This window comes from Callorhinus ursinus, unplaced genomic scaffold (genome assembly GCF_003265705.2).
Source record: "Callorhinus ursinus isolate GAN/ISIS: 27379988/994484 unplaced genomic scaffold, GSC_fseal_2.0 scaffold83, whole genome shotgun sequence".
Taxonomy (NCBI): Eukaryota; Metazoa; Chordata; class Mammalia; order Carnivora; family Otariidae; genus Callorhinus; species Callorhinus ursinus.
The window spans coordinates 1,289,574-1,301,247 of record NW_027397145.1 but is presented as its reverse complement, the minus strand read 5'-3'; the positions used below and the strand labels follow the sequence as shown (position 1 = coordinate 1,301,247).

General features: G+C 50.9%; 1 protein-coding gene across 4 annotated transcripts; it reads right to left on the bottom strand.

The window, feature by feature from the left end:
* Positions 1 to 389: 389 nt before the first annotated feature.
* Positions 390 to 10,260, bottom strand: ECSCR (endothelial cell surface expressed chemotaxis and apoptosis regulator). Of its 4 annotated transcripts, none has more exons than XM_073887826.1 (10): positions 10,108 to 10,260; positions 6,981 to 7,025; positions 6,636 to 6,686; positions 6,417 to 6,476; positions 5,793 to 5,930; positions 4,532 to 4,645; positions 4,045 to 4,143; positions 3,824 to 3,860; positions 2,446 to 2,542; positions 390 to 1,224 (listed from the first exon to the last, which is right to left on the bottom strand). In XM_073887826.1, exons 1-10 carry the CDS (start codon positions 10,166 to 10,168, stop codon positions 1,096 to 1,098), a joined length of 831 nt encoding a protein of 276 aa, XP_073743927.1. In that variant the 5' UTR covers positions 10,169 to 10,260; the 3' UTR covers positions 390 to 1,095. The 4 variants fall into 4 exon arrangements, with proteins under 4 accessions (XP_073743927.1, XP_073743928.1, XP_073743929.1 ...); XM_025852140.2 differs by lacking the exon at positions 390 to 1,224 and adding an exon at positions 1,932 to 2,276; XM_073887827.1 differs by lacking the exon at positions 6,636 to 6,686.
* Between the last annotated feature and the right edge of the window lie 1,414 nt (positions 10,261 to 11,674).

The following is an 11,674-nucleotide window of genomic DNA, read 5'->3' as shown; positions in this document are numbered from 1 at the left end:
CAGAATAACAAGAACAATTCAAACAGAATGTAGTACTTCTAGACATTGTTATGTCACCTGGAGAGTTCTATCACAATGACGTGTTTTTTTGTGTGTGCTGGAACTGGCTAGGAAGTCGTGCTTTTTGCAGTGTGGCTTAAATAAATATCTCTGAGTTATTTTTAAAAATGCTGTCATATTTTAGGGGCACCTGGGTGACTCAGTTGGTTAAGCATTTGCCTTTGGCTCAGGTCATGATCCCAGGGTCCTGGGATTGAGCCCCCTGCTCAGCAGGGAGCCTGCTTTTCCCTCTCCCTCTGCCCCTCCCCCCCAATAAATTCTTTTTAAAAATGCTGTAGTATTGCTGTCATAGGTTGGAAATAGACTCTGAGATTCTGAGATTTGCATGCTGAGGGTTTATTGGTGAGTGCTCCTGGGAACAAGAGCTGTGAGGAGTAAGGGAAGCAGGATTAGACAGAAGGGGAAACTGAGGCAAGGGGTCCAGGTCTTTGTCCCACCCCCATCAACCAGCTATGAGCCCTCAGCAGCCAATGCTCCTTTTTTTTTTTTTTTTTTTTAATTTGAGCAACCAACACTCCTAACAGCGGGGGAAACAGCGCGTTGACCTTGAAGTGAGACCTGGGTGGTGATACTCCACATTGTCTGCTGCAATTGCCAACTAGTATTTCTGCTTCCCACATGTCTCCACATTTACTATTCCATTTTACCTACCAAGTAGCTACCAAAGGCCAGTTAGGAACCATTCTTCCCTTAAGACACAGGGAAATCTTAAGTCCGGAGAATGTAGAAGACTTGCCCAGACTCAAGACTTGTCTCTGGCTTCCACCCAGGGTGATCTCTACTCAAAAGATTGTGTTCATTTTTTCTTACGTCTAGAGTTTATAGAACTGTAGAATATAAGAACCAGAAAAGATAGTGAAGACCAAATAGTCCAGCCACCTTGCTTTAAAAGTAAGAAAACAGGCTGGGAGCTGGGGAGTGATTTTGCCCAGCTGCACAGCTCAGCCTGTGATGACATTTTCTGCCCTCAAGAGCCAGTTTTTATGACCTTCAATGTGCTGGGCACCGTGTACCAAAGAGGAGCTACAGACGTGACTAGATTTCAAGCCTTGTCCTAGAAGATTTTAGAATCCAATAGGTTTCTTCAGTCCGCTTGAATAGTTGCAAAGAAACAGAGTGAAGCTTTTTGTTCCAGGCTTTCTCTTTCAGATCACCTCGCAGAGTCTAAATCCAGAAGCAAATAGCATATTGTTTCACGTTGTTCAGAATGTGTAAGCTCCTTGTAATCTGAACTGCCAACTAGCAGATATTCATAAAGTTAACCCCTCTGTGCAGACACACACAGGTGACTACTTCCACTGAATTTTCCCCAACCAAGATTCATTTCCAAACCAGTGTCATGGTGGAGATTTCTAAGAAAATGGGTAACTGCTTTTCCTCCTTCCCTTTAAGAGATTTAAGAGTGTTTGTCACCCTTTATTCTCTTTCTAGGACACAAACATTACAGCTGCATGGGGTAAAGGGGGTGGGTTTTGGCTTATGAAGTCACAGACCTACCCCAGGGCAGGGAGAGGACATCTGCCCTCATATTACTCAGCTCTCCCTGCTGGACTTCCCTAGTCAGAATGCGCTGTGCCTCTCATGTTCTCACTCTCCAGGTTCAACACGTCCTTACTGGTGACGATTGGTCACTGTTTCCAGCTCCCTTTCTCTCTCCTCTCTTGAAGCGATTAGTCCCTCAGGACCTCATTCCTCCTTAATAATCCAGGGGAACTGAGGCAGACCTGACAAAATGTTCAGTCTACCTCGCAGGTTGCTCGGAGAGCTCCCTACAGGGGCAGAAACCTGGGTCCATACCTTGCCCACAGCTGCTGGAGCACTGTTAACAAACACGCACGAGAGCACAGACCTTAAAAGAAATTAGACCGTCGGCCAGAAAATAATTTTAATGCAAAGTAGCAAAGGCCACTCCACTTTGTCATTTTCCTTGCTCTTGCTCTCCAGACTCTCCCTTCCTGTGACGGAGAGCAGGTGGGAGGAGCAGGCTGTGTTTCCAGAGTGGCTGCCCATATGGGAAAGAGTCTCTCATACTGGCAGCTTGCTCCTAGATCTGGAGGAATGCCAGTGTCCTTTTAGATCTTGGAGTAAGTGTGAAATAATAAAATAATTTATATGTGGTTCGTGCCTCTACCACTTCCATCGCCTTCCTCTTTATAGACACAGGGCAGCTGCGTCATCCTTTGACCCATGGGGACCCAACATTGCTTCTAAAGAACCTGCAAAATAAATACATCATGAAAAAGGGTGAACTTCTCGGGAGTGGCGGGCTAGGGAAGAGGAGAGCAGAGCCTGCGTCTTTGAAAGTATCTCCTTTCTGGCTAAGGAACTAGAACCTGCAGGTGAGAAAAGGAGAGAGAAGGGAGGAAGGAACCAGGAAAAATGTACCTTCTCTGCTGTGGGGCATCCTTTGCTGTTATTCATGTTGATATTCTTCATGGAGATCAGGGTGATGCTGTCTTTCTCTCCATTGGCTGTAGAGCAGCTGGGGGTAAGAAAGGAACACGGGTTGTAAAATGGAGGAGCAGGAGGGCAATGGGGTGGTCAGGGAGCTGTGGGGTTAAGTGTTGGAACTTCGACCTTTGTTTCGATAAACCTGTATTTTGGTGGTGGACCCTAATGAAATGGGAGTGTGCTCGGAAGCCTAAAAGACTTGTATCTAAATCTTAGTTTTTCTACTTGCTACTTGTGTGATCTTGGCCAAGTTACAACCTCTCCAAGTCTCAATTTGTTCAAATGTGCAGAATGCAGTATATCTGCCTTGAGGAATGGCTGTAAGGATTTGAGGTAATATTATAAAATACCTACCATAGTGCCTGGCACAAACAAGATGCTCCTTAAATATTTTCTTATTTAAAGGGTATATTAGAGGAGTGCCTGGGTGGCTCAGTTGGTTAAGCGTCCGACTCTTGGTTTCAGCTCAGGTTGTGATCTCAGGGTTGTGAGATCTAGCCCTGCATCGGGCTCTGCGCTCAGTGTGGAGTCTGCTTAAGTTTCTCTCTCCCTCTTCCTCTGCCCCCTCCCCTCTTCTCTCTCTTTCTCTAAAATACATCAATAACATTTTTTTTAAAAAGAGGGGTATATTAGAATCTGAATTCCTACATTTTTCATGAGGGGGTTATAGAGGCTTAGCCCTCAGGCTGAAGAATTCCAGTTCATCTCCTGTCTCCCGATTGTTTCATTTTAGGGTCGCCCCTGTCCGGCCCATCCCTAGTCCTGGCCTCAGTGGTGGCTGTCAAGATTCCATGCATGCTTGTGGGAGCATATGTGCAGAAGGTTGGAAGTATCAGTTCTTCTTCTTTTTTTTTTTTAAGATTTTATTTATTTAGGGCGCCTGGGTGGCTCAGATGGTTAAGTGTCTGCCTTCGGCTCAGGTCGTGATCCCAGGGTCCTGGGATCGAGTCCCGCATCGGGCTCCCTGCTCCTTGGGAGCCTGCTTCTCCCTCTGCCCCCCACCCTGTCTCTCATGAATAAATAAATAAAATCTTTAAAAAAAAGATTTTATTTATTTATGTTAAAGAGAGAGAGAGCAGGGGGAGGGGCAGAGGGAGAGGGAGAGAATCTCAAGCAGACTCCTCATTGAATGCAGAGCCTGACACGGGGTTTGATCTCACGACCCTGAGACCATGACCTGAGCTGAAACCAAGAGCTGGATGCCCAACTGACTGAATCACACAGGTGCCCCAGGAAGTATCAGTTCTCTCTTGGAGTGGGGGCCTGAGAGGTCACATAGATGACTCCTCCCTTACACCTCTGACAATCTTACCTTTCAGATAGCCCCGGACTCCCAGGTTTCTGGGGATCTGTAAAATAGTCAAAGGCACAAATTGGGGGTCACATGCTATAACTCAGAAGCCCACCCAAGGGGACTGCCCTTCCGTCTCATCAGTGGCGCTCATGTGCCATTCTTTTCCTACACTCCAAAGGTAGCTCTTGGTCTCTTAGCAAAGAGGGGCAAAGGGGGGCCCTGAGGGGCAGGGCGTGTACCTTCAGACTCTTTGTTCTTCCGACACTTAAACCTTAGACTGACCACACTGACTAGGACGATGACCACAACCACCAGGATGACAATGAAGCTGATAACACCTGAACAGTGAAAAGGACAGGGTAAAGGAGGGGCAAAAGGGGGCAACAGGAGCCCACATTCCCCTCCCAGCTAAGTGCTGTGTAGAGAGGCTCTGAGAGCAAAGTGAATTCCCCTTCTCTGCTGAATGAATGAGCTCTCAGCCCCCTACCCCTGCCCAGAGCAAGCTCCACAGCCCTGCCTCACCCTCCCATAAGAACATGGAACCCAACAGAGCCCAGAAGAGCTGACTGGAGGGCCAGTGGAGGCTCCTTCCTACCAGGGCCTTCTTCATCAGCCAAGCCCTCCTAGAACAAATAGGTGGGATTTAAACTTGTGTTTCCAGAGCCAGAGTCCAAGTTAGTTCAGGGAGGGGGTCTCCTGCCACTCTCCCCACCTTCTCCCTCTTACCAAATGCAGCCACAGTGAGCACTGTCTCTGATGTGGGGCTGGGCAGGATGGAAGAGTCTTCTCTTGGCCTCAGGCTCATGGTGGTTGATATGGGAGTAATATTTTGAGAAGTGTCTGAAATGGAGTGGGGATGGGTGCATCAGTGACGGGACTGGGATGGCCCACCAGAGAGAGAGAAAGCTAGTTCCCTTCCCACTTCCCCAGGTAAAGAACTCAGAAGGAGCTCATACCCTGCAAAAAAGACTTCCTCCTTGCCACTCAGACCAGATCTCATGAGGATGGAGGTTGGAACTGGGTAATGTGGGATCAGGTGAATGGCATTGCTGGTTGCTCATGTTACTAGCTCCAGGGGACTCCAAAAATTCAAGATGTCTCCCCTCCCCCGTTAATCTCTTCCCACCATCCCCTGGGGCCCACTTATGCTCCAGAGATAGGGAGCCAGACTGGGCAACGTAGAGCAATCTGTGTTTTGCCAAGGGTTGAAGTGGGAGGAAAAAAGCTCACAGGATGTTTATCCCCAGGCACCAATTTAATGAGGCAGGCTGCCAGTTAAGGGGCACAAGTTTCTGGCCCTCTTAAAAAGTAGTACTATCACCCATCTCTTCCCCTCTTCAACTCTTTTTTTTTTTTAAGCTTTTATTTTTAAGTAATCTTTACACCCAACATGGGGCTTGAACTTGTAACGCTGAGATCAAGAGTCGCAGCTCCAGCGATTGAGCCAGCCAGGCACCCCCTCCTCCACTCACTGTACTGCAGGTCTAATCACTGTCCATTTCCTTATCCATTCCTGCACTGCCAAATAAGTCTGTGAGTATAAAAAATTCCCAGAGCCAAGGGGTAGGATGAGAGAAAAGGTCAGGGTGCTGTGCTGGGCCTGTGCCATGAAACAGCAGGTCCACCCCCTCCCAGCTCTTGCCCCACATTGGCGTGTGAAGGTCAACCTGCCCCAACGAGTGTGTAGCCCTGGCCAAATGCCTTTTGCCTCCCTTGCCATCATTTTGGGTTCTACCTCTCCCTTTCCCCTCCATGCCTTTATCAGTCCCGAGTCCATCCAGGCCTTTTGCCTTCATTGTGACCAGGCCCAAGGCTGTGTCTCTACCTCCCACCAAACCTCTCTCATCCCCAAATCAGGCTGCCACTGATGTGGATCCTGGCCCTGCGAGGCCTCCTTGTGGGGCAGATCCTCGTCTTCTGAAAAGGTGGAGAAGGACCCCAACCAGATATGACCCCATGCTCTTGACCCTCAGCCCCAGGTACTCACGAAGTCCTGCTGTGTACTTCTGTGTCTGGGACTGAGTCAGGCCCAGCGGGGACTGGGAGTGACCATCCACAGTGCTGGTGCTCGGTGTCACAGGTTTCCTGGCTACCATGAGGACCTGTGAGGCCTTCTCTGGAGCTGCTGTGGATTAGGAAGCATGGGTGGGCCTGCTCAGGGCCTCAGCCAGCCTGTACAAGGGGGCCCTCTTTAGTCCAAAATCTTCCTTTTCTTTACTGCTTTCAATTCCAGAAGGAGCAATCCTCTCTTTTAACTTTGGGCCTTTACCTATAAAGGCCTCTGCCTGGAATATACCCTACCACCCTCCACCCCACACTCCTCATCTGGTTAACTCCCTCTTGGGCTTCAGCTTCCGAGGTCACTCACTCTAGCATGTCTTCCCAGGCCCCTGAGTCTGAAGCGGCCTACGTCTGTGTCTGTCTTGGCCCTTGCAGCCCTTTCGGCTTACGCTCATCACAGCCCTTTCCTCCTGCTTTGTAGTTGGCCACATAGGGTCCTGTTTACTTGTCTGTTCCCCCACCAGTCTGTATTCTCCTGTAGGGCAGCAACTGTGTCTGCTTCCTCACTGGGCCCTCCCCGGAGGGCATCTGGATCTGAGCAGCAGAGTACCTGGGCTTCCAGTGCTAGCCAGAGGGCTTGGGCTGCTGGGCTCTGAGGAAGGGCTGTCTCCTGCACGGACAGAGGCAAGGGGAGGTTGGAGGGGGCAGGCTGGGTGACACCACAGTCCCTTGCCCACCTGAGAACCCTTGGGGTCCAAGTAGATCTGAAAGGCTGGGCAGGGAGCTGGGCGGGAACAGGGACCGGCCCTCCGCAACCACGCTCACTCACCTATGTTGGAAGAAAGTGGCTCTGTGGTTAGACTTTGATGGCTGAAGGCTCCTGAAATAAATCATCTGAGGCTGAGGGTCACTGCTACCTATAGCTCTGTCTCCCTCTCTTCTTCCCTGTAGCCTGAGTTTTCTAGTCTTTCTCCCTGCCCCTCCCTGCCCCCCCCCCCCAGCCATTCATCTCTGTCCTCTTTTGAGGCTCGTTAGCCTGGGTCAAGCTGGACTCAGCCTTTGATGTCCTGAGACCTCTGGCCCCAGCCCCCGTCACCTGAGGTCTGTTCTCCTCTTGCCCTTCCTCAGCTGCCAGGCCTAAATGCCAGAGTAGGCCCCGTATGTTTGGTCTTACCCTGAGGGCGAGATGTCTGCATTGCCGTGGGCTGGGAGTGGTGGCCTGCAAGAGAGAGCAGAGGACTGACTAGCTTGGTGAGTCTCTTGCCCAGCACAGAGCCCACAGAAGAACCCAGGCTTTCCAAGCCCCCCGTGCTGGAAGGCACACACACTTGGCAGAGGGCTGCAGGACTTGGCTCTGGCTCACAGGGCCAGCTTCCTCTGAAACCACCCACGACTCAATAGCACCATCACCACCATCGCCTGGTTCAGGGTCCCAGAGTCCTTTCCTGTCTCTTTAATCCCACGTGGGTTTTATGCCAAGCTGATGGGAGGTCAGGGGAAGGTTATTTCAAACTAGTGATTTGTCCAAGGACAGAGGGCCAGTGACCTGTGACATCTAGATAAGGACCTAGGACTCCAGGTTCTTGCTACCCTACCATTGAGCCATCCATTTCTCCCTGTGAATATTGTCATCTTGGTCCTGCCCCCAAGGGAAAGGGATGGAAAGATGTGGTGAATAAAACGAGGTTAGGGATTGGGGTTGGTATCTGGGCTGTCTCTCTGCCCGCCCTACCCCGCAGCTAGAAGGAGGGGTGCACACAGGAAGCGAGTTCTGAGGTATATATTTAGGGGCAGGAAAGCTCTAGAACATGCGGCCAATTTTACTTTCATAGGCAGAGGCTACTTCAGAAATGGCCCCGTTGTTAGCCAAACCCAGGGAGGAGCCAGTTACCAGGAGGCCCCAGTCAGAAGCCCTCATTGGCTTTTTTGTATGGACACGTGAACGCCTGTGGGCCTCTGGGTCGATGTGTACGTGTGCTTGTGTGCCCCTATGTGTGTCCCCTGTGTGTGTGGGACCTGAAAGGTCAGGTTGTGTTTGCTCATTTTCCACAATGAAATCATTCTTGAAACCTGTGAACAATGTGAAAGGAAAACAACGTGGGGAAGTGGAGCCGCCCAGCTGGGTTCCCGTCCCTCTGCCACGGCTGGGACCGCAGCCTCTGGCCTGGCCCTCGGCCTCCCAGGCCCTCGTCCACAGGGAAGTCCCAAGCCTGGGCCAGGGAGAGCCGAGGTGGCCGCGGCCAGGGCCCTCCCAGCCTGCGGCAGCCTGCCACTCTGTTTATTTTCCTTAGCCACTGCCTTCCTCCATGGGGCTATCACTTTGGATGGTGTGGGTTTAATGGTTTCCAAGCCCAAGCTTGCCCAAACCCTGGCTGTGTTTTTCCAGGTCACCAGCCTCTGGTAGCCCCACCCCCAGCTTGGGTGGGGACATCAGAGGGGGATTAACACTTGTAGGTGCCTGAGGCTAGAGAGAACTCGGCTCAGCTGTTAAATGACCCTGGAAGAACACCTTTCAAGGCACAGCCTGAAAACACCCGGCAGTTACTGATCAAGCGTGTCTTAGGTACCGTCTGCGTTCTATCAGGTTGTCACGTTAGCTTTTAGTGGGTGGCCACAGTGCACTGCCTTCCTGCAGATGTGGAAACAAAATTAGGGTCTCGGAAGGAGTTCCAAAGTCACAGGCTTCAAGTGCCAGTACCCTGTTCTCTGTCTTCTGGCCCTGTCCCCGTACCAGAACTTTCTGTCACCAGTGGATTCTTCTGTGAGTAGGGGAGAGACTTCAGGAACATCTGTTTCTGCAGGCCAGGGTACCTCTGACCACTGGGTCTGCAGACAGCCCAAGAACCCCACAATCCCGGCCACAGAGATTCTGATTTTCCTGCCTCTCCTCCCTAATCCCTACCTGCTTCATGAAGCTTCCAGCTTCTCCTTTCTCCCTCACCACCACCCCCGTCCCCTATTTTCCTCAGCAGCAGAACTTAGTAGTTAAAAAAAAAAATCACAGCTTTTGGAGTCTGACAGGTGTGAGTTTAAGTCCGGACCCTACCACTTCCTCTCTGACCTGGGCCCCTTCTTTAAAATGCAAATGACTTTCATACCTCATAAGTGGTTGTGTGGATAAGAAAATTCATATAAAGCGCTTAACCCCGTGCCTGACAGACAATCCATGCTCAATATATGCTAGACATTTTAATTTTTGTCCCATTCTCTCCAATCCTCCAAGTTTCTGTGTATCCAAGTCAAGTCTCCCTGTGGGCCTGATTAGGCTCAAAAGGGTTCCTCAAGGAGGATAGTAAGTGTGCTGAGATTTTGCGATGAAAGATGAGGAAACTTGCGGGGCGAGGGGTGAGCATGGCTTATGCAGAGTTTACCCAGGGCATGTCAAGGCTCGCTGCTTGCCTGGACGGTGCCCTCACACGAGTCTCGCATTTAATCTCCTCTGCCATTCCTGTGGTTTCTACAAGAGTCTAGCCCCCCTCCCCCCACCCCCCGCCCACACACACCAGGGGATAGCCACCCTCTCTCCCGTCCAAGCACGTTGCACTCTTTGCTGCTGCCGTGAGGGCAGGCTCATAAGTCTCCAACAGAGGACTGCTGGAGAGTGAGGTGGGGGTGGGGAAGGGATGACCAAAGGGAAGTTGCTGCCCTGTGAGTCAGAATCTCCTGGATTTCTCATGGTTCCCAGCAACTGCTCCCTAATTAGAGGACCCTTTCTGAGCGGCTTCAACCCTCACCAGCTAGCAGAGTCGGCTCAGAGGTGTTATTGCCAGTCATCTCCTCTGGGTGTCTTCTCACCCAGCGGGTGCTGTGTGCATCCTCTCTGATAAATAGTTCTTGGTATCTAACCTGAGTCCCTCTGGCTGTGATTTGAGCGTCAAGTCAACATTTGGATTCCCAGGTGGTTACTCCTCATGTGAAAGAAGACTACGGAGCACCTGTAAAGCCCAAGGTGCAGACAATTTTGTGCTAGAACACCCTGGAAGGAGCTTTCTGGCCTCAGTCTCAAGCCAAGAGAGTCGTTTCCCCACATTTCAGGAGGCCAGCCTCTGTGGGGACCGCGGTTCACCCTGGAAATTTTCCCACAAAAGGGTTTAACCACATCTCGACTTTACCTTCGCTCGGTAATGACCCCCCCACCCCCATTTCAACTGGGTCCCTTCATGAGAAGGCTCTGGAATTTCCCTTGGGCACGGGCCTGGATGGAGAGCATATGCCTCGTCCATGGTGAAGGACGGACAGGCGCCCAGGACTACCAGCTGCGGGAGAGGAGCAGCTGAAGCAGAGAGGCAAGTGCCCCTTACCTTGGAGGAGGAGGAAGCCAAGGATGGCCCAGCACAGCGGCGTTGCTCCGACGGTGCCCATGTCAGCCGGGTCTGTGGCGGACAGGCAGCCGCTCCGCGGTGGCTCTGTCCATAGTGGAGAAGAGAGGGAGTGCTGGGGCGGGGTGGGGGGTGGGGGCCGGCTCTCCAGGAGCTTCCTGTCGAAGAATAGAAGGAAACAGATTGGGACTGGCTCCAGGGGCCCTGCTCAGCCCGGCAGCCCAGATGAGGATGTAAGGCTGAAGCAGCAGTGACCGTGTCCGGGGCTCTGCCTGGCCCGGGCTAGAGCTACTGGGGTGTCTGTCCTCCAGGGCCTTTCAACAAAGATCAGCGATGGCCGCGAGGCTCCATGTTCCTCTCTTCCCCTCTGAGGGGGCCATCACGTCCCTCCACACACTGTCTGGAGGCTTTTGGAGGTTTTCCTGGAGTCTAACGCCAATCCCTCCCCATACTTTTTCAGACCAGGTCCCCCTCTCCCATGATTGAGCCCTAAAGCTCTCCCCACCAGCCACCCATGCTCTGTAGACGCTGAATGCTTCCCAGTCCTCTTCCTCCTCGGGGCTCCCAATGCAGATGGGACTCCCTCCCAGCATCTTTCAGGGAGGCCTTACAAACATTGTTCTTCTTTTTTCTTTTTTTAAGGTTTTATTTTTAGGTAATGTCTACAACCAACATGGGGCTCAAACTTAGAAGCCTGAGATCAAGAGTTGCATGCTCCCCTGACTGAGCCAGCCAGGCACCCCTCTGGTTATTCTTAACAATTCTTAATGTTGCAGGGCTGCATTCCCTCCCAAGGCTCTAGGGGGAGTATCTTTTTTTTTTTAAGATTGTATTTATTTATTTGACAGAGAGATAGAGAGCACAAGTAGGCAGAGCGGCAAGCAAAGGGAGAGGGAGAAGCAGGCTCTCCGCTGAGGAGGGAGCCTGACGTGGGGCTTGATCCCAGCTGGGGTCGAAGGCAGATGCTTACCCGCCTGAGCCACCCAGGCACCCCTCTAGGGGAGTATCTGTTCCTTGCCTCTTCTAGATCAGTGGCTGTTGGACATTCCTTGGCTTGTGGCCACATCACTTCAATCTCTGCCTCTGCCTTCACATCACCTTCTCCTCTGTGTGTCTCTTATAAGGACACTTGTCGTTGAAACTCGTGACCATTTGGATAATCCAGGATGACCTCCTCATCCCTAAATCCTTAACTTAGTTACATCTGCGAAGACTTTTTCCACATAAGGTAATATTCACAGGTTATGAGGACTAAGATATGGAAGTATTTTTGTGGGGGCCACTATTCAGACCCTATGGCTACCTTTCTCCCACTTTAAAGTTGCTCTTTTCACCTTTGTAATTAAGTACTTATTTGTAAATAAGTACTTTGAATTATGTAAATATTACATGTTACAATCATTTATTATTTTGATGCAAAAATTGTCCCCATTTTGGTCACTGGGGGTCCCTTCAAGCTGGCTTTAGTGTCCTGTTGACATGGTTCCATCATTCTTTGAGCACTTTTTTTTTTAAAGGTTTTATTTATTTATTTGAGAGAGAGAGAGAG